The sequence below is a fragment of the Prionailurus viverrinus genome, chromosome F2 (genome assembly GCF_022837055.1).
Source record: "Prionailurus viverrinus isolate Anna chromosome F2, UM_Priviv_1.0, whole genome shotgun sequence".
NCBI classification, from domain to species: domain Eukaryota; kingdom Metazoa; phylum Chordata; class Mammalia; order Carnivora; family Felidae; genus Prionailurus; species Prionailurus viverrinus.
In genome coordinates this window covers 80339071-80360721 of record NC_062578.1, presented here as the reverse complement: position 1 = coordinate 80360721, position 21651 = coordinate 80339071, and the positions used below count along the sequence as shown (strand labels likewise).

Here is a 21651-nt window from a genome sequence, read left to right as displayed (position 1 = left end):
CCCTCCAAAGTCATAGGTTGAAACCCAAGCCCCCAGTATGATTGAACTGAAGGCAGGGTCTTTGGGAGGTAATCAGGTGTGCATTAGGTCTTAAGGGTGGGACCCTCCTGGTGGGATTGATGCCCTCGGAGGAGGAGACACATGCCTGGAGAGAAGGCCTTGCGAGGACACGGCGGGAGGGTGGGAGCTGCAGGCCGTCGAGTGGGCTCTCACCAGGGACTGAGTCTGTAGCATCCCGATCTGGGGCTTCCCAGCCTCCAGAGCTGTGAGCAGTATGTGTTTGTGGTGAGTCACCCACTTTATGCTATTTTGTTATGTCGGCCAGAGCAGACTAAGGCAGCTGAGTTTTAGTGGAATAAATTAAGGAGTTCTCACTTCCCTCTGACCAAATCCTACGCTTAGGACAACGCTCAGATTGGTCACGAGCTTCGTTCCAGCTGGGCGTGCGGAACACGGGTTCAAACCGCTGTGGCCGGGAGCCCTGCTGTTTGTGTTACCGCGACACTGGGGTGTCTGTGATCAGGCCTAATCTGGGGGACAGGAAGGCTTCGTCACCTTGGATCCAAATTCCAAAATTCCAGCTTGGTGCCTCTCTTGAGCAGATCGTTTCACCTCCCCAGGCTCGTTAAATATTTTTGCTGCGACACAGTCTCAAACAGAAAGGTACCAGGAATAATGAAGCGGTCCCATACACCAGATTCGATGCTTAGTAAGATTTTTATACGTTTACTTCATTTCTCACTTGCTTTGTGTGCTGAATTACTTTTTAAAAACCCTAAGACATCATCTCAGTTCACACCTTCGGTCCTTAGGATGCACTGCTTAAAAGAAGGACATTTCCTTATATACCCATGGTATTTAATATCACACTTAAACATTAATAAATCATTTTGGTAGCATTTTATATTAATCCACAATCAGATCTCTCAGATTGTCACCAAGCTAATGTTTATCACTTTAAAAGGGGGATAATGATGCCTCCCACCCCTTTTTGTCAGGATTTTGTGGGAGGGGATTGCAGACGTATTTTGGATAAAGATTATTGAAGTTCTGCTCTGTACCAGGGTCTCTTCCCTTACAGATTCTGTAGTCTGAGCGCCTAGTACAATACTTGGCATGCAGTAAGTGCTCAGTACGTGTAACTGGGAGTAGTGATTGCAGCTGTCCAGGTAGGGGCCGCTTAGTGCTGAAACAGTGCTGGTCTCCGTTGGCGGCAGGACCAAGTACAAACTAAGTGGACCCTGAGCGGCCCCACCGTTTCTCGCCTCTGAGCACCTCTCCTGTCCTTCCCTGCACAGAGGCCTTCCTTGTCTGCCTGGCAAACTTGGGTGCGTCCTCTGTTGCCAGCAGTGACATCCCTGCAGCAAACGTCACAAGTCTCCGAGGTGTCCTGTCTCAGAGAGGGACGCACGTGGGAGGCACGTGTGAAATGTTCGCCAGTCACCGCGTGGGAAAGCCAGCAGCCCCCTCCCACGGCAGCCAGTGTCATATTCTACGTTGCTGTTTCCATCTGGAGCCCCCGTGCCCCCTGCACCCTCAGCCCTTTGGGCGTTTTCAGTCTTAGCCTGCTCCCTCTCACACGTGCCTCGGGCAGCTTCTCTGTCAGGTTTTGTTGTGCACATACGGCTTATAATGATATATTGGGATTCACTCTGTGTCCTTAGTCTTTTTTCCCCCTCAGACATGGTTTCTTTAATGGCCATATGTCCTTATTCTTGTCATTCTTTCCCTGCAATGTAGCAGAACCTCCAAGTATCGTGCTCATGGTGTGCCCCTAGACAAAGAGCGAATGTTGCCTCTTCTTTATGAAGCCTTATCGGTAGAATCAGGTTTCGTGCGTGGTCTTCTCCCAGACTCTGGTCCTGCCTCTGTGAAATCACTTGTGAGGAATTGTAGCGTTTTATTTTGACATCCTATTTTCTTTCTTTCTTTCTTTCTTTCTTTCTTTCTCTCTCTTTCTTTTTTTTCTTTTTCTTTCTTTCTTTCTCTCTCTCTCTCTTTCTTTTTTTTCTTTTTCTTTCTTTCTTTCCTTTTTTCTTTCTTTCTTTCTTTCTTTCTTTCTTTCTTTCTTTCTTTCTTTCATGTTTATTCATTTTTGAGAGAGAGAGAGAGAGAGAGAGAGAGAGCAAGTGGGGGAGGGGCAGAGAGAGAGAGAGAGGGAGACACAGAATCTGAAGCAGCTCCAGGCTCTGAGCTGTCAGTACAGAGCTCAACACAGGGCTCAGACTCACAGACCGTGAGATCAAGACCTGAGCTGAAGTCGATCGCTCAACGCACTGAGCCACCCAGGCACCCCTTAGCTGCCAAATCTTAAAATTTAAAGTAAAGTCACTTAACAAAATCTCAACACTTAAAACATTTTGTAAGTGGTCCCTTTTGTCAAGGCCTAGAGAGACAGTAAGAATCTAGCAGTGATGAGTGCCCTTGGCTCCCAGACTCTGATTTCTAAGCACTGTTTCCCACTAGGATCCAGGGCTTCTTGGAGAAATGGTTTGGTTCTAGGTCTGGGACTGAAAATGAGCTAGAAAGAGCAGGCTGTTGATGAATAATGAGGCCTTATCTAAAGGACACAGGAATCACTGTGACAGAGCTCCCAGTGGACAAAGATGGGACAACCTGAACATCAAAAAAAAGTGTGATGGCAATCAAGTGACATACCAAATGTATAAAAATCCACCAGTTCCTAACGGTACTAAATCACATCTAACTCCCTGGACATCCCTGGAGGCAGTTGCCCACTCCAGTAAGTACCGGGAAAGGCTCAGCCATTCATCACCCCTCTCTTCTGTATCATTGGTGTTCTGGGATGGTTGATAAGGAACAAAATCCTTCCTCACAGACAGATTCTAGGTTTTAAGTACAGAGAACTTAAGAATTACAAAATCACCATTTTTTAATGGTTGATAAAATAACGAATCTGGGAAACAACGTAGGGCAGGTGCTCAAATCCACGAGGAGAGAGGTCAGTGGGACCTTCCCATCGGATGGACCTCACCAGCGATCACACACAAGCATTTACTCCGGAAACTCCACTGCAGTGACATGAAGTCTCTGGGTGGTGGGACGTGGTCCTAGTTCCTGTGCCCTGTGGAAGCTCCAGAAGGCATGGGTGCCCCCTACGTGAGCGTGGTGACAGAGGGCGCCCCGGACGTGAGCGTGGTGCAGAGGGCGCTCCTGATGTAGTGCCGTGAGAGGGATAAGGGAGGAGAATTGGCCGATAGTCATGTCAGGAACCAGTGACACCCCCACGTCCCCTCCCTGGCTCCGGGGGGTGGGGCCTCCCCCTCAGCAGCTTATTAGCATGTCACCTGATGGGAGGTGAGGAGAGAGTTGATCTGCCTGGAGCCACCGCGCACAGCTGGCGGGGAGGGCCCCGTGCACATGGAGCAGCGTAAGCGGCTCCTGAGATGTTGGCCGGTTCACCTGGCTTCCGCAGAGCCCCGAGGACGCTCGCAGCCAGGCTCATCCCCCGCCTGGACAGCGAGCAGACGGAAAGGAGGGGCCGGAATGCACAGGCCGTGGGGTCCCCGGTGAGCCGGCCCTGCACGAGAAGCCGGCAGCCGCGGTGCCTCCCTGCTGGCACTCGCGCCGTGCACAGTGTCGGCGCGGAAAGGCCGATCCATGGCTAAGCCGAGGCATGTGCTGCGGGGCTCCTCCTGGATGACTTTGCAGGGGGCGTTAGGCTTCACAGGTAGATTCATTTCCCTCTTCCTTTCAGCAGGGTTTACTCAGAGGCCGTAATCCAACTTAATAAGACACCTAAGCCACGAGCGCCGTACCCCGCATTAGGCAAATGAGGTCATTTGCACGCCATCGCCTGGAGCCCTTCAGGAGATTTATCATGTAGACATCGAAGATGATTTCCTTGTTTAAAGAATTTTGTTCATCTTGCAGATAAACATTACAGTGTCACATCCAAAGTTAATTCTGGTTGCTTTCTTGCCCCCCCCTTTCCCGGAGAATGCTGCTTAGACACAGAAATGCCTGTGGCAGCAGCTTTTACCAGTTAAAATACGTGTCCTTGCCTCGATATTTGCTACTTATGGTCCCCAGTCCCGGAGGAGCACTATATCTGGTCTCTGGCAACCTTGTCCCCTCTCTCTCAGTGCAGCCGTGTGGCTGTGTGATGACCGTCAGCTCTCACTGTCTCACTGCGCTCAGTGCTCACATCTGCCACTCATGGCTTTCTTTTTTCTTTTTGAGAGAGAGAGAGAGACAGAGGCAGAGCGTGAGCAGGGCAGGGGCAGAGGGAGAGGGAGACACGGAATCCAAAACAGGCTCCAGGCTCTGAGCCGTCAGCCCAGAGCCCGACGCAGGGCTCGAACTCACAGACCGCGAGGTCATGACCTGAGCCGAAGTCGAATGCTTAACCGACTGGGCCACCCAGGTGCCCCTGCCAGTCACTGCTTTTTAATGCTTTACCTCTTTCCATCCTGAGTAGTTTCTTCAGAGCAGAAGGTTGGCTCTGGTTGAATGCCTTCCCCTAAGGCGATCCCACCTTGGACCAGCGGGACCAAGCCATTCATCTGAAGCTGGGGCGACTCCTAGGTGTTGTGTCCCTCTGTCACCACTGTCCCCGTGCCCTCCGCCTTTCCCTGCAGGCAGTGGCAGACGAAATGGAAGCCAGGAGGAGTGAACTCCCTTTCCGCCTCCCTTAATCCTTCCAAAGGGATCAGTGACAAGACCACTGGCTTAGGTCTGACACATCTTTGACAAGCCTTGGGCCTGGTTTGGTCTCAGCTCTTCCATTTGTAACAAGAGCATCGTGATGCCTGCCTTCCTGAGTAGTTACGCAGTTTGGGGTGTGTAACGTGCTCTGGGGCTCCGGGGTGTTACAAAGCCTGTGAGCACGTTGTGGACCGTTAGCCGGCGTTCCCTGTATCCTGTTTTCCTCCGTCCCAGCCAAGGGGTGGGGGTGGGGTGGAGCAAAATAGTCTGGGTTTGTAATTATTCTCTTAAATATCTATGACACAGATGGATCGTAGACTCCTTGGGGAAAGGGCCTGGCATTTACCTTGGTACCTAGTAATTTCTGGAAATGTGTTTGTCAGGTAATAAAATATACTGATTCTCCAGTGCTGCCTGCCTACTGACTTTCTTGGAATTTGGTAAGGATTCTTTCTCTTGGGAAATGAAGTCTTCCGGAAGACAGTAATTCAACTTCCTTTTTATCCATATGCCCCTGAATGGAGCCATTGCTGGTGATGATTTAAATGAAGTGAATAAAGCATCTGCTTTCTTTTGGTCTCTTGTAGCAGCGCCCCTTCATTTCTGTCACAATATGGACTCGCTGGACTGGCATGGATTGGGTTAAGAATTTTATTTTGCTCAAACCACCCCCACCCCCCCGCAAAACCCAAAGACCCCTACTTTTACTCTTATTTAATTGACCTTCATTTTGTTTTTTTCTTTTCAGAAAAGAAAGACGTGACTCAGAGCCTGGAGAACTACACGTGCAAATGTCCTGGGACCATGGAACTCCTCACCCTCCCAGGTGGGCCCACCCTGCCTCCAGTGCCCTTCACCAAGCTTCCCATCGTCAGGTAAGGCGGGCCCTGCCAGCGTGCCCAACGGGCGCCTCACTGCCAGATTTTTCTACCACTTGCGTCATAAATGTAGACCTTGACAAGAGTTTCCATTCTCTTTTTAAAAAATTTTTAAGTTTTATTTATTTATTTTGAGAGAGTCAGAGACAGTGAGAGTGGGGGAGGGGCAAAGAGAGAGGGAGAGAGAGAGAATCCCAAGCAGGTTCCATGCTGCCTGTTGCAGAGCCCGATGAGGGGCTCGAACTCGTGAAAGCACGAGATCCTGACCTGAGCCGAAATCACGAGTTGGACGCTTAACTGACTGAGCCGCCCTGCTCCCTCCCCTCCACCCCTGAGAGTTTCAATGTTTGATTGCTGTGTATCTGGTTCATTATCTCATTAAATCTCAGCAGTGGCGCTAGGAAGTGGGAGTATCGTGTCGATGAGAGAATCGGGCCAGTGGCATCGTGTAACTGCCGTGTGCCTCGTGGACGACACAACCAGATGCAGACCCTGGTCTGCCTGCTTCCAGGGCCCGCGGCGTGACCTCTGCGGGGATGAGACATACCTGACCTTGCATCTTCCTCCTACAGGCTTCCAGGGTTTCCCCTCTCCTTAGACCACAGGCCCCTGCCACACGGACAAGGGTGTAGCCCCTCCCACACACTTTGGTGACTTCCCTGACGCCGTGCGTGCCCTGGGGTCCGTCTTTCTTCTCCCCGGCAGTAACCTGTCGAGTGCACGCTCGTTTTTTCAGACTCATTACAGGCCTGGTTTTTAGGAGGCCTTTGCCGGCACTCCCTCCTGCTGCACACACCCGCCATGGGTAGGAGAGTCTTGGGTCTCCATTGCACCCACTGCTGGTCTGCCTCACAGTATGCGCCACTGTCTGTGGTCTTCTTAAATGATTTTTCATCTTCATCATGAACTGTCAGCGTCTAAATTTGCATAATAGAACATCTTGAACGTAACAGAACATTCTAGGATTTTGGTGCTGCATCTAGATCCCCACGTGGCCGGGAGTTTTGTCAGTGGAGCAGGGTGGGTTGGTCCTGGCAGGTTTTCGGGGCTGAGGAGGAAAAGTGCTTTTCTCCACACAGAGACACCGGGAGGGGAAGGTTATGTCACAGAGGCAGCCCCGTATGGAAGTTAGAACGTAGGGTTTATTCTTTACTAGTGTGTGACCTTGGTTCTGTGAGCCTCAGTTTCAGATCTTTAAAATGGGTGTAAAAATTGGTCCTCCTGGGGCCGTTGGTGTTGTTTTAGCTGAGCTGATGCTTACAAAAGCCTGGAGCCCAGTGGCTGGCACATCCAAGCACTCAGTAAATCTCCGTTTTCTTCTTGGAGACATCTTACACCTACATTTGCAAATAGAGAATTGATTGAAAAAATACCGTGATGTTAGCTCTTTAATCCCCTAGCTGTCTAAAATCCTTAGATGAAACAGATTGGGTAGAAGCAGGTGGTCTGACGTTTAGGCAAATACTGTTAAATCTTCAGCGACCAGTGTTTCGGCAACGAACCTGTGCTGGGGAGCTGCCTCTGAACAGCGAGGTGAGCCTTGCCGGAGGCCCGGTGCCAGTTCTCTTGCCTGGTGTGGTCAGGGATGATCTACAAAAAACTGGTTTTATGTACTACCCACCAGGTGTAAACACGTTCTGAACGGTTCTCAGAGACCGTCAGCCTCAGAAATAAGCCGTTTGTCCCGGTGACTCATTCGTCACCCCACTCATGCCTGCATGTAATCAGGTGTGAGATGCCCCGTGGGTGGGTTCTTCACCCCACGGCAGATCAGCACCACTGGTGAAGTGGAAGGAAACCCCTTTGGAAGATTTGGCAGGTCGGCACATCTCCCAGCCTGCCTTGCTCCCCGTTGCTCATGGGACAGAACCCGACTTGTTTGCTTTGCGTGACTTTACAGGGCTGCCTGTGGCCTCTCGATCTCCAGATTTTGCTGTGAGCTCCTGTTCCTCTGGTCCCACCAGGGCCGTGCACCTTGCACAAGCACTTGGGGTCGCAGAAGTGTGTGACGGGGTTTTATTCCTTTGTTTGGGCTTCGTCTTCTGCTTGAAATGTCTCTGCTGCCCCAACTGCCTGTTACTTAGTCGTCTTTCAAGATTTAGTTCAAGGAATATCTCTCCTCTACAGCCTTTCCTGAAACCCCCCAGGCGCAAATACGTACACCCTCCATGTACATTGTAATTTCTTTCGGCCGCAACTTGACTCTGGATGAAGGGGACAGGGCTCTTTCTCTCCTCTGTGTGAGGACACCCTGGGAACCATGACGAGGGCCCTCGAGGGCCCAAGCGTGCTGGCATCCTGGTCTGGGACTTCAGCCTCCAGAGCTGTGAGGGGGAGACATTTGCTGTTTAGGCCCCCCTGTGTTTGGTATTTGTGTCACAGCAGGCCTGACGGACCACGACCGGCACTCTAATGGTCTGGATTGTCCCCGCCATACAGTGGGGAGTGTCTTGCATTGTGGGGGCTGCATATACAACAGGCATGAGTGTGATTTCTCAGGAGCAAGATTTTGACGAGAGTTAAGCGGTGGAGACTGAGACCTGTACCATCGTGTGAGAAAGCAAGCGCAGATGCTGATTATAGGTGGCAGACCACGTGATTGGTGTTCAGTCAGACTGCGGAGCACGGTGGGAGCTCAGAGAGCCTGGGTGGGATGGTCGGGGGTCCACGCTGCGTGTGGGATTGCCACCCTCCTACAAAACCCGCGTTCCTCATTTCTCTTGGAGAGGGCCGATGCAGCTCATGTGGACTGGGACGACATTTCGGGCACTCGTGCCTGGAAACAAGGACTTTGTCCGCATAATTAGAGCCAGATTCAAGCCAGGCATCAAGAGTCAGCCCTGTAGCCCCAGGAGGAGCTCAGCATTAGGTGCAGTTGAAGACTAAGCTTCCGGGAAGTGTTCCAGAGGAGCTGGTTGAAAAAGGCCCACAGCCGTGAGTGACCAGACCCGATGGGTAGGATTGTGAGGCACAGGCTGCTATCTTGCTGGAGATGCCTCGTGGGCTTGGCTTCAGCTGTAGAAGAGAAGACTGGAGCCCTTACGTCTGTTGAGAACTTGCCTCGTCCTTGACAGTAAAACCATCTCATCAGCTTACAGGAAATACTTACCTGCTGTGTGTGGCATGGGCATGTGACCTGGGCTCACCCAGAAGCGGTTAAAGTAGTCATGTGATGCAAATTAGCCCAACAAAAGGGGCCAAAAGATATCCCTGCTGTAATTTTATTCTTTTCTCATTTAAAAAATTTTTATTTTTTTATTTAAAAAAAAATTTTTTTTAACATTTATTTATTTTTGAGACAGAGAGAGACAGAGCATGAACAGGGGAGGGTCAGAGAGAGGAAGACACAGAATAGGAAGCAGGCTCCAGACTCTGAGCTGTCAGCACAGAGCCCGATGCAGGGCTCAAACTCACGGACCGTGAAATCGTGACCTGAGCTGAAGTCGGCCGCTTAACTGACTGAGCCACCCAGGCGCCCCAATTAAAAAATTTTTAATGTTTACTTATTTTTGAGACAGAGAGAGACAGAGCGTGAGTGGGGGAGGGGCAGAGAGAGAGGGAGACAGAATCCGAAGCAGGCTCCAGGCTCCGAGCTGTCAGCACAGAGCCTGACTCGGGGCTCGAAACCCCGAGCCGTGAGATCATGACCTGAGCCGGAGTCAGCCGCTTAACCAACTGAGCCACCCAGGCGCCCCTCTGCTGTAATTCTATTCTAAATTTCAGTTGATCGAATATTTGTCGAGTGCCTGAGCTGCTCAGCCCAGTGGTGAATGCCGGGGCTTCAGTTGTGGTCAGGCAAGAGCCACACCCACACCGAATGGTCAAGCAGGAGGCTGCCAAACCCACATCTGGTTCCCACTGCCCAGAGTGAGAGCAGAGGAAGTCCCATGAAAACCAGAAGCCCTCTTGTTTTGTTCCTTCTAGAAATCTCCATAAAATGATAATGTACACAAAGGCCACTAACAGTCCTGTAGAGTGTTCACGTACTGAAGTTGTGAATTATTAAGGAAGAAGTGGTAGTAAAGCTTAGCCGCCATTTACAGTAAACAGTGAGGGTTCATCTAGGGGCGGTGTCGGGGGAGGACTTGCTGGTTGCTTTCTGAGAAACTAATATTGGACTTCTTTAGTCTGGGAAAGAGCTCTAGAGTTCGTGTGGGTATTCTAATTGATAAGGATCAAACCCTCCAGTCGGAATGGGCTTTGAGTGGCTTTGAGTGGCTTCGGTACTTTTAAAACTTAAACTTTTTGGGGCGCCTGGGTGGCGCAGTTGGTTAAGCGTCCGACTTCAGCCAGGTCACGATCTCCCGGTCCGGGAGTTCGAGCCCCATGTCAGGCTCTGGGCTGATGGCTCAGAGCCTGGAGCCTGTTTCCGATTCTGTGTCTCCCTCTCTCTCTGCCCCTCCCCCATTCATGCTCTGTCTCTCTCTGTCGCAAAAATAAATAAACGTTGAAAAAAAAAATAAAAAAAAAAAAAAAACTTAAACTTTTTTTTTGTTGTTGTTGTTAAAAATTTTATTTTTAAGTCATCTCTACACCCAACGTGGGGTTCAAACTCTCAATCCCGAAATCAGGAGTTGCATGTTCTACTGACTGAGCCAGCCAGGTGCCCCTAAAACTTAAAGTTAATTGTATTATTTGAGGAAGGGTTACAGGTATTTATTCACAAAGGGGCCTAGAGGCCATGATAGTTGGGGCTGTTTTCCTGGTTGATGAAGCTGGGCAGCCAGCCTCCCAGATCCCAGGTCCCAGTCCGGGCTCGGCTCCTGGGACCTCATCACGTTCAGCCTCTGCCCAGCATCTTTTCTCTGTGTGATCGCCACACGCATAACCTCCCTGACGCATCTCACAAGCGCTTTGTGGGGATCGTGAGAACTGTGGTGCTCACGTGTCACTGCCGTGGCGGCACGTGAGCCCTTTCCAGCCGTGTTGGTCGTGTTTGGCCAAGTGTGGGGCACGTGTGGCTGCTCTAGTCCCTGCCCCTCCGTGCAGAGGTCCCCGGCAGGTTCGTAGATAGGTTTCTGCTGTGAAGAAGGTAGATGGAGTCAAAACCAAGCAAGAGAAGGTCGGCAGCTTTCCCCGCTTCCTGTCGTTGGTGTGGCTCATGTCGCGATCCCAGGGGGTGCTCTGCGCTGCCCTGCATGGTCCCCATCAGCCACAGTCAGGCTTTGACAGGTCGGCATTTTCCAAGTGGAATCTCTAAATATGAGCCCTGTTTTGGACACTTTATCCCTGGAAATCTGCTTTCCTGTTGGCGGCTTCACAGACTATGTATAATGTTATTAGTTTTGCAGTGATTCCTGCTAAATGAACTATGTTTCCTTTAGGTCAAGGGCTCAATAATTGTTCTTCCATAGGATACATTTTATAAAAAGACATTTGATGCCAAGTTTTGAGTTATGAATGAATGCTGTGACTGCTTGTTGGGTTACTTTTCTGGCTGACCATAGAATTCCTTCTCTTTGAATTCCTTTGCATATTTAATTTTAGTTTATTTTTTACTTCTGTGTTTTTTTTTTTTTTCCAAGAGAGTGAGCAGGTGGGAGGGGCAGAGGGAGAGAGAGAGAGAGAGAGAGAGAGAGACAGAGAATCCCAAGCAGGCTCCACCCTCAGCGCAAAGCCCGAGGCAGGGCTCAATCCCACGACCCTGGGATCATGACCTGAGCTGAAATCAAGAGTCAGATGCTCAGCTGAGCCACCCAGGGGCCCCTCTTCTGCCTATTATAGAAACCTTTTATGAGCTCTGGAATTTCTGTGCTTGTATAGAGGAATCCTATAGAATCACAGATGACATCTCGTTTTTAGGTGGTGACTGTGGCATGGGGTGGAGAGCTCTTTGTGTTGTAAGAAAACAGAATCGTTTTACACGTAAATAAACATGACACTATGCTTGGTCCAAGGCTCAGCAGTCTTGGAACCAGTCTGGGCCCAGCAGGCTTGGAACCAGAACTTAATTTCTTTATTCCAGTCCAGTGTTGGAGTCTTTGCACCAGGGGCTTTGGTGTCTGTTGGTAAACAAGTGTTGTTTTAAGGGGCGGAAGAGAAAGGCTTTTGCAACCCACTCTGTGTTAGGCACTATTACAGGTGCTCTAGATGTAGGAGCTTGCTTAGTCCTCAAAAGTGGCCTGCTACAGCTTGAATATATCACTTCACATACTTCTCCGTCTTTGCCTGAGTTTGGATCAGTAGAAACAAAGACTTGTCTCAGGCAGACGGAAGATCCAGTGAGCGGCATGGCCCAGGTCTGGCCAGATGATGCCACCCCAGTGTCTAACAAAGCCCGGTGACTACGCCTCTTTGCAGTGTGTGCCCTCTGCAGGCAGGCCCCAAGAGAAGGTGCTGAGCATTGCACAAGCTGGTTCTCCTTCCAAATTGGCCACCTGCCTTAGGAGGAGTGAGGGAGGGGCAGAGCGAGGACAGGACCATTACTCTGAGGACAGCCCTTCCCACGGAGGCGTGGAACTAGGAAAGGAGGTGTCCTCTTTCCCCATAGCATTATCAGCTAGCGGTTGTTTTCCTGTTCTGCAGGTGGAAAGGCCGAGGTGCAGGGGGATGACGTAATCCATGACAGTTGAATAGCTGGTGGTTCCTTCAGACTCTGGTCAGGGTCTGTGCGCACCTCGGTATGCTTCTCAGGGGGCAGCCTGAGAATTACCAGCAGGTGAACGCTTTTGGCTGGACATGAGATCCATACCAGGCATAGCACCCTGGCCAGTCTTGAGGTTTGGTCACCTTAGTCCCAGTGTAGTGTGGCACGTAACTTTTTGAATGCTTGCGGACAGCTAGGGTTTGCCACTATTGGTGATCAACTGCTTTGGCTTGAGTTTATAGTTTTGAAAGATTTGGAAGCTGAGTTAGAAATTCAGCTTTGGGAGGTGATTCATTCAGTGTTTCTTGAGCTACCGGGCACTGGGTGCCCAGGTGCCCTGTCCTTAGAGAGCTCACAGCCAAACTGAAACAGGTAAGAAATTGTGAGTGGTTCTGATCCAGTATGAATAAAGCATACTGGGTGCATGCAGAGACAGGGGAGTCAGAGCAAGTGTGCAAGATAGAATCCTTGGCTTGGAGCACTTTGGTTTGTAAGCTCTGTCTCCTCCCTTGGATCGTTGTGGAAAACGGATGACAGTCATGCGTGTGGCTGTGACAGTCCACGGTGGGGCCGGGGGGAGTTGTGAGCGACCGCTACGTGCCGTAGGGATACTTGTGCATAGGACAGGATTGCACTAGGTATCTGAGATTCCTTCCAGCTGAGAAAGGCACTGATTGTGCCGATTCTACACGGGGGTCTTTATTAGTCAAAGTGGGTTAGCCTGCGCTGTGGCAGAAATACTAACCCTGAATCTCGGAGAGATGAGCCCTTACAACAAGGGTTTATGTCTCACACGAAGTTTGATGCAAGTCAGGCAGTTTTCCAGGGCGGGTGACCTCTGAGGCTACTCGGTGACCCGGAGCCTGCGTCCACGCCTGTGCCCCACTGTGCCAGTATCTGGCCTCCCGGATCGCCGCGTGGTGGAGGGGAGAGAGCTGGAGGCTGGCGCACTGCTTCAGCGTGCGTCGTCTCGTGGCTGAGTGACATCCTGTTGTGTGTCTGCACCACAGAGGTGCTCGGCGTCACTCGTCATCAGGGAGATGCGAATCGAGACCACAACGAGCTATCACCGTGCACCTGTTACTGTGGCTGTTGTCAAGAAGACAAGAGGATGTGGACAAGAGGGAACCTTGTGTGCCGTTGGTGGGAATGTAAATCAGTCCACCCACCGTGGAGGTTCCTCAGAACGTTAAAAATAGATCCGCCATATGATGCAGCAATCTTGCTTCTGCGTATGGATCCAAAGGGGGTGAAAACAGCCTCTCGAGGAGACGTGTGCACCCCCGTGTTCGTTGCAGCATTACTCACAATGGCCCAGGCACGGAGACAACCCAAACGCCCATCAACAGATGGGATAAAAAATATGTGAAAAACAACGTCCTAAAGGTGCTGAAAGGAAATGAGAAACAAACAAAGGGCTGAGTTCCAGGGGGATGCCCATGGCTCCCTCACGACCTGCTGGCCTTCTCTTCCTGCCAGGAGGCGCTGCATGTGCAGAGGGCAGGTGTGCTGGGAGGGTTGCTGCCAGGCCACCCAGCGTCCCACCTCCACCCTGTCCTGTCAGTGCCTGGCCTTGGAACATTCCAGATTCTAACCCCACTGGGGTTATGCCTAGCTGGTCATGGAGGGTCACAGGTGCTGTGGTTTAAGGGCATAGTGCCTTTTTGGGTAGTCCCTGCGGTGGCTCCAAACTGCAGGGCACTTCCTTGTGCTCTCCGGAGTAACTTGTGTTGGTGGGTGGGGCTGCAGTCAGACCTGATGTCTGCCCCCAGCCCACTGCTGGGGCCACGGTCAGACTGGTGTGTACCTTATCTTCCCCTTTCCCAGGGGCAGGACTCACTGTGGAGTGGTGTGGCCCCTGTCTGGGCTACATGCACACTGCCAGGCTTGTGCTGCTTTGATGGGATCTGGCCAAGGGCGTATTAGCTGGGGTGGATCCGCAAGGTGCACAGGGGCGGGAGGGGCAGGCTTAGCTCAGAAATCAGTTGCATTCTTATACACTAATAAGCAACAGAAAGACAAAGAAACGGATCCCATATACAATTGCACCAAGAATCATAAAATACCTAGGAATAAACCTAACCAAATATGTAAAAGATCTGTATGCTGAAAACTATAGAAAGCTTATGAAGGAAATTGAAGAAGATATAAAGAAATGGAAAAACATTCCATGCTCATGGGTTGGAAGAATAAATATCGTTAAAATGTCAATACTACCCAAAGCAATCTACACATTCAATGCAATCCCAATCAAAATTGCACCAGCATTCTTCTCGAAACTAGAACAAGCAATCCTAAAATTTGTATTGAACCACAAAAGACCCCAAATAGCCAAAATAATTTTGAAGAAGAACACCAAAGCAGGAGGCATCACAATCCCAGACTTTAGCCTCTACTACAAAGCTGTAATCATCAAGACAGCATGGTATTGGCACAAACACAGACACATAGACCAATGGAATAGAGACTCCAGAATTGGACCCACAAAAGTATGGCCAACAAGTATGGACAAAGCAGGAAAGAACATCCAATGGAAAAAAGATAGTCTCTTTCACAAATGGTGCTGGCAGAACTGGACAGCAACATTCGGAAGAATAAAACTAGACCACTTTCTTACACTCTTCACAAAAATAAACTCAAAATGGATGAAGGACTTGAATGTGAGGCGGGAAACCACCAAAACCCTAGAGGAGAAAGCAGGAAAAATTTCTCTGACCTCAGCTGCAGCAATTTCTTACTTGACACATCTCCAAAGGCAAGGGAATTAAAAGCAAAAATGAACCATTGGCACCTCATGAAGATAAAAATCTTCTGCCCTGCAAAGGAAACAATCAACAAAACTCAAAGGCAACCAACAGAATGGAAAAACATATTTGCAAATGACATATTGGACAAAGGGCTAGTATCCAAAAATCTATAAAGAACTCACCAAACTCCACACCCGAAAAACAAATCATCCAGTGAAGAAATGGGCAGAAAACATGAATAGACACTTCTCTAAAGAAGACATCCAGATGGCCAACAGGCACATGAAAAGATGCTCAACGTCGCTCCTCATCAGGGAAATACAAATCAAAACCACATTGAGATACCACCTCACGCCAGTCAGAGTGGCTAAAATGAACAAATCAGGAGACTATAGATGCTGGAGAGGATGTGGAGAAATGGGAACCCTCTTGCACTGTTGGTGGGAATGCAAACTGGTGCAGCTGCTCTGGAAAACAGTGTGGAGGTTCCTCAAAAAATTAACAATAGGTCTACCCTATGACCCAGCAATAGCATTGCTAGGAATCTACCCAAGGGATACAGGAGTGCCGATGCACAAGGGCACTTGTACCCCAATGTTTACAGCAGCACTTTCAACAATAGCCAAATTATGGAAAGAGCCTAAATGTCCATCAACTGATGAATGGATAAAGAAATTGTGGTTTATATACACAATGGAATACTACTTGGCAATGAGAAAGAATGAAATATGGCCTTTTGTAGCAATGTGGTTGGAACTGGAGAGTGTTATGCTAAATGAAATAAGCCATACAGAGAAAGACAGATACCATATGTTTTCACTCTTATGTGGATCCTGAGAAACTTAACAGAAGACCATGGGGGAGGGGAAGGGGAAAAAAAAGTTACAGAGCGGGAGGGAGGCAAACCATGAGAGACTCTTAAAAACTGAGAACAAACTGAGGGTTGATGGGGGGTGGGAGGGAGGAGAGGGTGGGGGAGGGGCATCGAGGAGGGCACCTGTTGGGATGAGCACTGGGTGTCGTATGGAAACCAATTTGACAATAAATTTCATATTAAAAAAGAAGCATAGCACCTCCTGTGGTGTCACAGCTTTAGGCCGTGTGATTGGGGTAATTTGCAGTCTCTCTCGTGTCAGTTACCTGATTGATGACGCGGAGGACATAGTGATAGAACCCAAGCTGGGAGGGTGGTTGGGATGCTTAACTGAGGTGATGTGTAAGAAGTGAGGAGCAGGGGTCTGGATGTGCTCAGGCTGCGGAGTTCGGCCACTTCCAGATAAACGGTAGCTGACCGACCTGAGCGTGAGTGGCTGTGAGCGAACACCTACAGCAGGGACAGCAGCTTAAGACACAGGCTGTGCTGCTGGGGAGTCAGCCCTCCTCCTCAGGAGAGCAGACGGCACTATCAGCCTTTGTACCTGGCACCTTTGGCTCTCACGGTCAGGGGCTCCTCCGTGTGGAGGGTGCGCCCACTGGTGGGGAGGCAGGTGGCAGGGAGCCAGCCTGTGCCGCCCGGCAGGTACCGGAGCCTTGACTCGAAGCCTCCCAGTAGTCGGTGGGGGGAGGGCCCCGTGCGCGTCCTGTAGACGAGGGGCCCGGTGCAGAAAGGGCAAGGCACTTGTCCCCAGGCGTGGAGCTGGCAAGCGGTGCAGTTCGGATTTCGGCCGGGTCCTCTTGGCCCCGGGGGCTGGCCGAGGGTGTGACTGCTGTCCGCCCTGGGGAGCACGGTCCCCTGAGGTCAGGTGCAGCGTGTTTCTCCTTCTGCTGTTTGGTTTGTTGTTTCTCTGTCACATGAGGTTTGGCAGTATTTATGCTGAGGCCACACTAACAAGGCGGCTGAAGTGTTTTTGTTCCATTTGAAACAACAGGCGTGTGAAGCTGTTGAACCTTCCCGCCAGCCTCCGGCCACAGAAAATGAAAAGCTTGCTGGGTCAGAACGTGTCGACCAAGAGCCCCTTCATCTACTCGCCAATTATCGCACACAACCGTGGAGAAGAGCGGAACAAGAAAATAGGTAGGCCCATTTATCCCGGCTTCCTGGCTGTGCCCTGCCGCCCGGCTTCCGCCGGCGTTTCTACGTTCCGCTTCCTTCGTGCATGTGTGTGTATGCTCCATGTCAGTTCGTCCCATTTGCTGCCAGCGTCAGACCTTTGCCCCTAGATCTGATGTTTTGTCTTTTACTTTTATTTTTAAAAAACGCTTATTTATTTATTTTGAGAGAGGAAGAGAGCACATGGGGGAGGAGCAGAGAGAGAGGGAGAGAGAATCCCAAGCACGCTGTGCCTGCCAGCGTGGAGCCTGATGTGGGGCTTGATCCCACACACTGTGAGATCATGACCTGAGCTGAAATCTAGAGCTGGATGCTGAACTGAGCCACCGAGGCGTCCCTAGATCTGAGTTTTTAAAATTGATTCCATCAAAGGTGAGTTTTGGGGAAGTTTTAGAAATGGGCAGACTTGCGTTATCTAGACTGAGGCAGACGACCAGAGAGTGATCTTTGGAGCCCAGAGTGACTTGGGAATCATCAGCCATCAGAGGCTGACCTAGGTTTGGGCTGGACTGGGGTAGGGGCATCACTCTCTTTTCTCTGTTGAGCCCTTGTTTGTGCTGGAGCTGCGGATGCCCATGCCAAGACATCTGGTGGCCCAGCAAGGACCGGTGAGCTGTGTTTCAGGGATAGATAAGGGTCAGCGGTCATTCTTGAGACTCTCCAACGTGCTTTTCTGTGCGCCAAGCTCCCCCCTGGGTCTCAGCCCTGTCTGCTCATCTCCTTCCTCGCAGCAGACCCAGGCTCGGGTGCCCCCTCTCTGTCCTTCCAAAGCCTGGCCCAGCAGCGGGTCTCGTTCTCCGCCAGCTCCCCCTTCCTTGGGCCCCTTACATCTTGACATAATGGTGCCCAGCGCTGCCACACGGGAGCCTGTGTGTCACAGTGTCGTAGCTGAAGGGTTGACGGGCGTGGCCCTGGTGGGTCATTGCTGACTCCCTCTGAGGAGTTTCAACACGAGACCTGAGAAGCTTTTGCTCTCTGCTTTCTTCTCCTGTTTTACTCCTCCTCTTAATCTGTACCCTAAAGGTAGCAAAAAGGCAGCCTGACTCCACGAGGAGCTTCCTCCCAGGGTACAGGGGTCCTGCTGCACTTACCCCCACCCCCGCCCTGCAGCATGGACCGTCCGTGGCCTGCCTCTGTGTTCTGCTGCTGCCTCTCTTACTGCCCCTGTCCTCACACCCAGCCGCACGGCTCCTTGCTGTCCTTGGAATGTTACAGTCTAGCTGCGGTCTCGGGACTTTGTGCCGGCTACGCCCTCTGCCCGGGGCTCATCCCCCGTGCCATCCTCAGAGAGAGCGGTCTTCTCTGATCCCTGCACCGCTGGGGCCGCCCTCCCAGCCCTCCGTGACGCTGGGTTCTCTTCATAGTCCTCAGGTACGCGCTCACCTGTTTCTGTTTCCCTGCCGTCTGTTCACCCGCTGTCCTCCCACCAGCCGCTGGAAGAGTGCTGCACGGATGCTGGAAGGAATGGGGTAGATATTATGAACCCCATTTTACAGATGCGGAAACTGAGAGCCAGAAAGTTTGAATGACTTGTTGAAGAACTCAGCTCAGGCCTTGGCTCCTGGCGCATTTCGTGCCTGTTGGCTTGCACCATGTGGCTCAAGGCCAGAGTGCCAGCATTATGCACGCCACATGGTCTCAGTGAAGAGTTCTTACGTGAATACCGGCACTAGAATTTCTTAGCATCTGTATGGATCTCATAATAAACCTTATTCCCAGTTAGTTATCTGAACACCTTAAAACCGAAGTGTTTTGTTGGAGAGGAAGTTGTTCCTAAGTCAGAGGGCGTACCTGGGCCGGGGGTACTCGACAGACCCCGTGCTTTCTTGTAACGGCCGGCATTTCTTTGTTCCACCTTCATCTGAGGGTGTCACACTTCAGCGCATGCAGTTTTCCTAGTATTTCTGGAAGAAGTAAATGTTAGTTTTCTTCTATAGTTGCAGAAACAAAGAGTGATGACCTCCCAGGTGGCAGAGCGAAAACCTGAGTCCACATCTTTTTAGAGCAGGCCGGTGCCCTCCGGTTTTCTGCCGAGCACAGAGCACATGTGGCAGGGGCTCGAGTGAGTGATGACACCAGCCCCTGCCCTCTGCTGGTGTCCCGCTCAGTGTGGGCAGGCAGGGCGTAAGCACACGAGAGGTTGAATGACAAGATGAGGGGTAGGTCGGGTTGTCTGAAACGGTAGGCCTGTCACCAGCGGTACCTGCTGACTCTCCTACTGAGCGTGGACAAGCAGTAGGCGTTGGACCAGCTGGGGGCAGGGAAACCTCACACTTCGGAAGGCGTCCTAGAGGCTCCCTCGGTGGTGATGTTGTCTCTTGGGGAGCAAGGTATGGTTTGGGGGGCTCTGGTGGTTCGTTATTTAAAACAAGAAGCAAATAAAGGAAGAAATATGGGATCGTGTCCTTGAAAAACAGAGGGTGAGAGAGAGAGAGAGAGAAAGAAAATCCCAAGCAGGCTCTCCACTGTCAGCACAGAGCGTGACATGGGGCTCAGACTCCTGAACTGTAAGATCATGACCTGAGCCGAAATCAGGAGTTGGATGCTCAGCTGACCGAGCCACCCAGGTGCCCCAGTTTCTTTTCTTTTTTTTTTTTAAGTTTATCTCTCCACGCTGTCAGCAGAGAGCTCAATGCAGAGCTTGAACCCATGAACCGTGAGATCAGGACCTGAGCTCAAGTTGGACACTCAGTGGACTGAGCTGCCCAGGTGCCCCTCTGATATGTTTCTGAAAACAGGATCCCAAGTGCGAAGCACACTACAGTCTCTCTGTGTATGTGCGTGTGCGCGCGTGTGTGCGTGTGTGTCCCCATTGGTTCAGTCGTTCACCCATCGATAAACTCCCCTCAGGTTTCCTACTTGCCAGGCATGTGGCAGCTGGGGCCCTGCGGTTCTAATGATGCCGAGGTAGTCGTGGCCCCTGCAGTCGTGAGGTGTAGGTACAAGCTGGAGGGAAGTGTTAAGTAGCAATTTCAAGCAGTAGAAAGTACCAGTAGGTGGACCAATAAATAACATAATGGCTAGTTTTAATTAGCGCCATTAACTAAACAGAGATGGGCTGAAGTGGAAAAAAACCAGCCTCCTCTGTGGCTTTGGAACCCTGGCCTTTCTCGACTGCATAGCTTTAATAAATATATTTAAGACGATGAGGTCTTGAGCCTTCTCTGACAGTGTTGGAGTGTTTTCCGTTTGCGCCACCATCAGGGGAACGAGAACCAGGCCACGGGCATGTTCCCCAGGAGCCGCATGCTGCTGCCCGCCCTCCTCGCCGGGCTGCTTGCGCCGAAAGCCTGAAAACCACATCCCCCCCCACTCCCTGCCGGCCGGATGCCGTCGGGTCTGCCATGGTGGCCCTTGCGTGGGGGTGACAGAGGCCGTTCTGCCCCTGGTGGCCTCCCTGGTGGCGGTGGCGGTGCCAGGTGATGTGGCTCCCCTCGCGTTGGTGATTGAATCTGTGGCAGCCCAGGGCTGTGGTAGGGGTCTGTGCCGCCAGCTCCCTCCCGTTGTCCAGCGGGGACTGGCACCTGATATGGAGTCAGCAAAGACCGGTAAATGTTCCTTAACGTGAATGAGTGACCAGCTGCTAGTGTTTCCTGGATGTTACTGGGGAGAGACCCCCCCCCCCCCCCCCCCCCAAACAGGCGTTTGTGGTGAAAGCTTGTCTTTGACATTCTAGTTGGAGTCTGTTGATTTGGAGACAGTTTCTCCTGCCCCTCCCCCCCCCCCCCCGGCACCCCTGCTCTGGAGGACAGGCTTGGGAGGACTGGAGGAAGCAGGGGGGCTCAGGGTGCATGGGGGGAGACCGGGGAGGGCCCGGGGCTCCCGTGGGCGGGGCCTGTTTTCCCCATGGAAACGCGTCCTTTGACCTCTTTGGAGGTGGAAGACTGGGGTCCAGTTCCAGGCTGTGTCTTCCTGGCTCTTGATGGTGGGCGGGCTTCGTCTTCAGGCAGTCGCAGTGGAAGCTGTACTCCCTTGGGCCATTGGAGTCTCTGGCTATTCTTTTCGGTCTCGTTGGAGTTGGCCATGAGCTTTCTCCACGAAAGAATGTTTTTAGGAAACTGTCACCATTTTGTTTAGAGGAATTTCTAGAGGTTATTTGGGAGGCCTGGAAGCATGAGACTCCTTCTCAGGACCAGCTGCATGATTTGTGGGGCCCCTTGTTCAGAAATTATGAAGGTTTGACCTGGTGACAGCAGAGCATTAGCCAACCCCCTCCCCACCCCATCACCTCAGCCTGGGCCTGTGTGATTGTGGCTCCAACCCCTCCCCCAGTCCCCTCTAGAGCCAGTCCTGCCTCTTTAGTTTTTCCTCTCCAGTCTTAAATTGTTGAGGCTTCTCTTTATGAAAATAATGCCCTGCATTGTTGCAGAGAGCTTAAACAAGCATTTTCCAGTGATTCGCATAATTGCATGATGCTGCAGGCATTATATCCCCAATTGACAAGGGAGAAGATTAAGACTGAGTCAGTAAGAATGACCTACCCCGGGCTGGACAGCCAGCGCGTGCGGGACCCAGTCTCCGGCTGAGGTTTACGAGTCAAAGCCCAGGAATTATCCTTATCATGTGGGTCCTCATTGCGGTGACAAGCGCCCGCTCATCTGGGCTGAGGATGAATTCCGTGGATGATGCAAGGGTTTTTCTGAAATATAACAGAAGCCTCGGCCAAAATGCATGTTATTTGTTGAATACCCACGGGTAGGAATATGTAATTTATATTCTGTG

At 51.2% G+C, this 21651-nt stretch overlaps 1 protein-coding gene across 3 annotated transcripts in view; it reads left to right on the top strand.

The window, feature by feature from the left end:
• The window catches only part of TRAPPC9 (trafficking protein particle complex subunit 9), a 568190-nt gene that overhangs the window by 106008 nt on the left and 440531 nt on the right, over nt 1–21651 (top strand). For all 3 annotated transcript variants that reach the window (XM_047842486.1, XM_047842485.1, XM_047842487.1), the window contains 2 exons: nt 5417–5543; nt 16748–16893. In XM_047842486.1, the coding sequence (XP_047698442.1) occupies nt 5417–5543; nt 16748–16893 (273 nt within the window). The remainder of the gene's footprint in view (nt 1–5416; nt 5544–16747; nt 16894–21651) is intronic.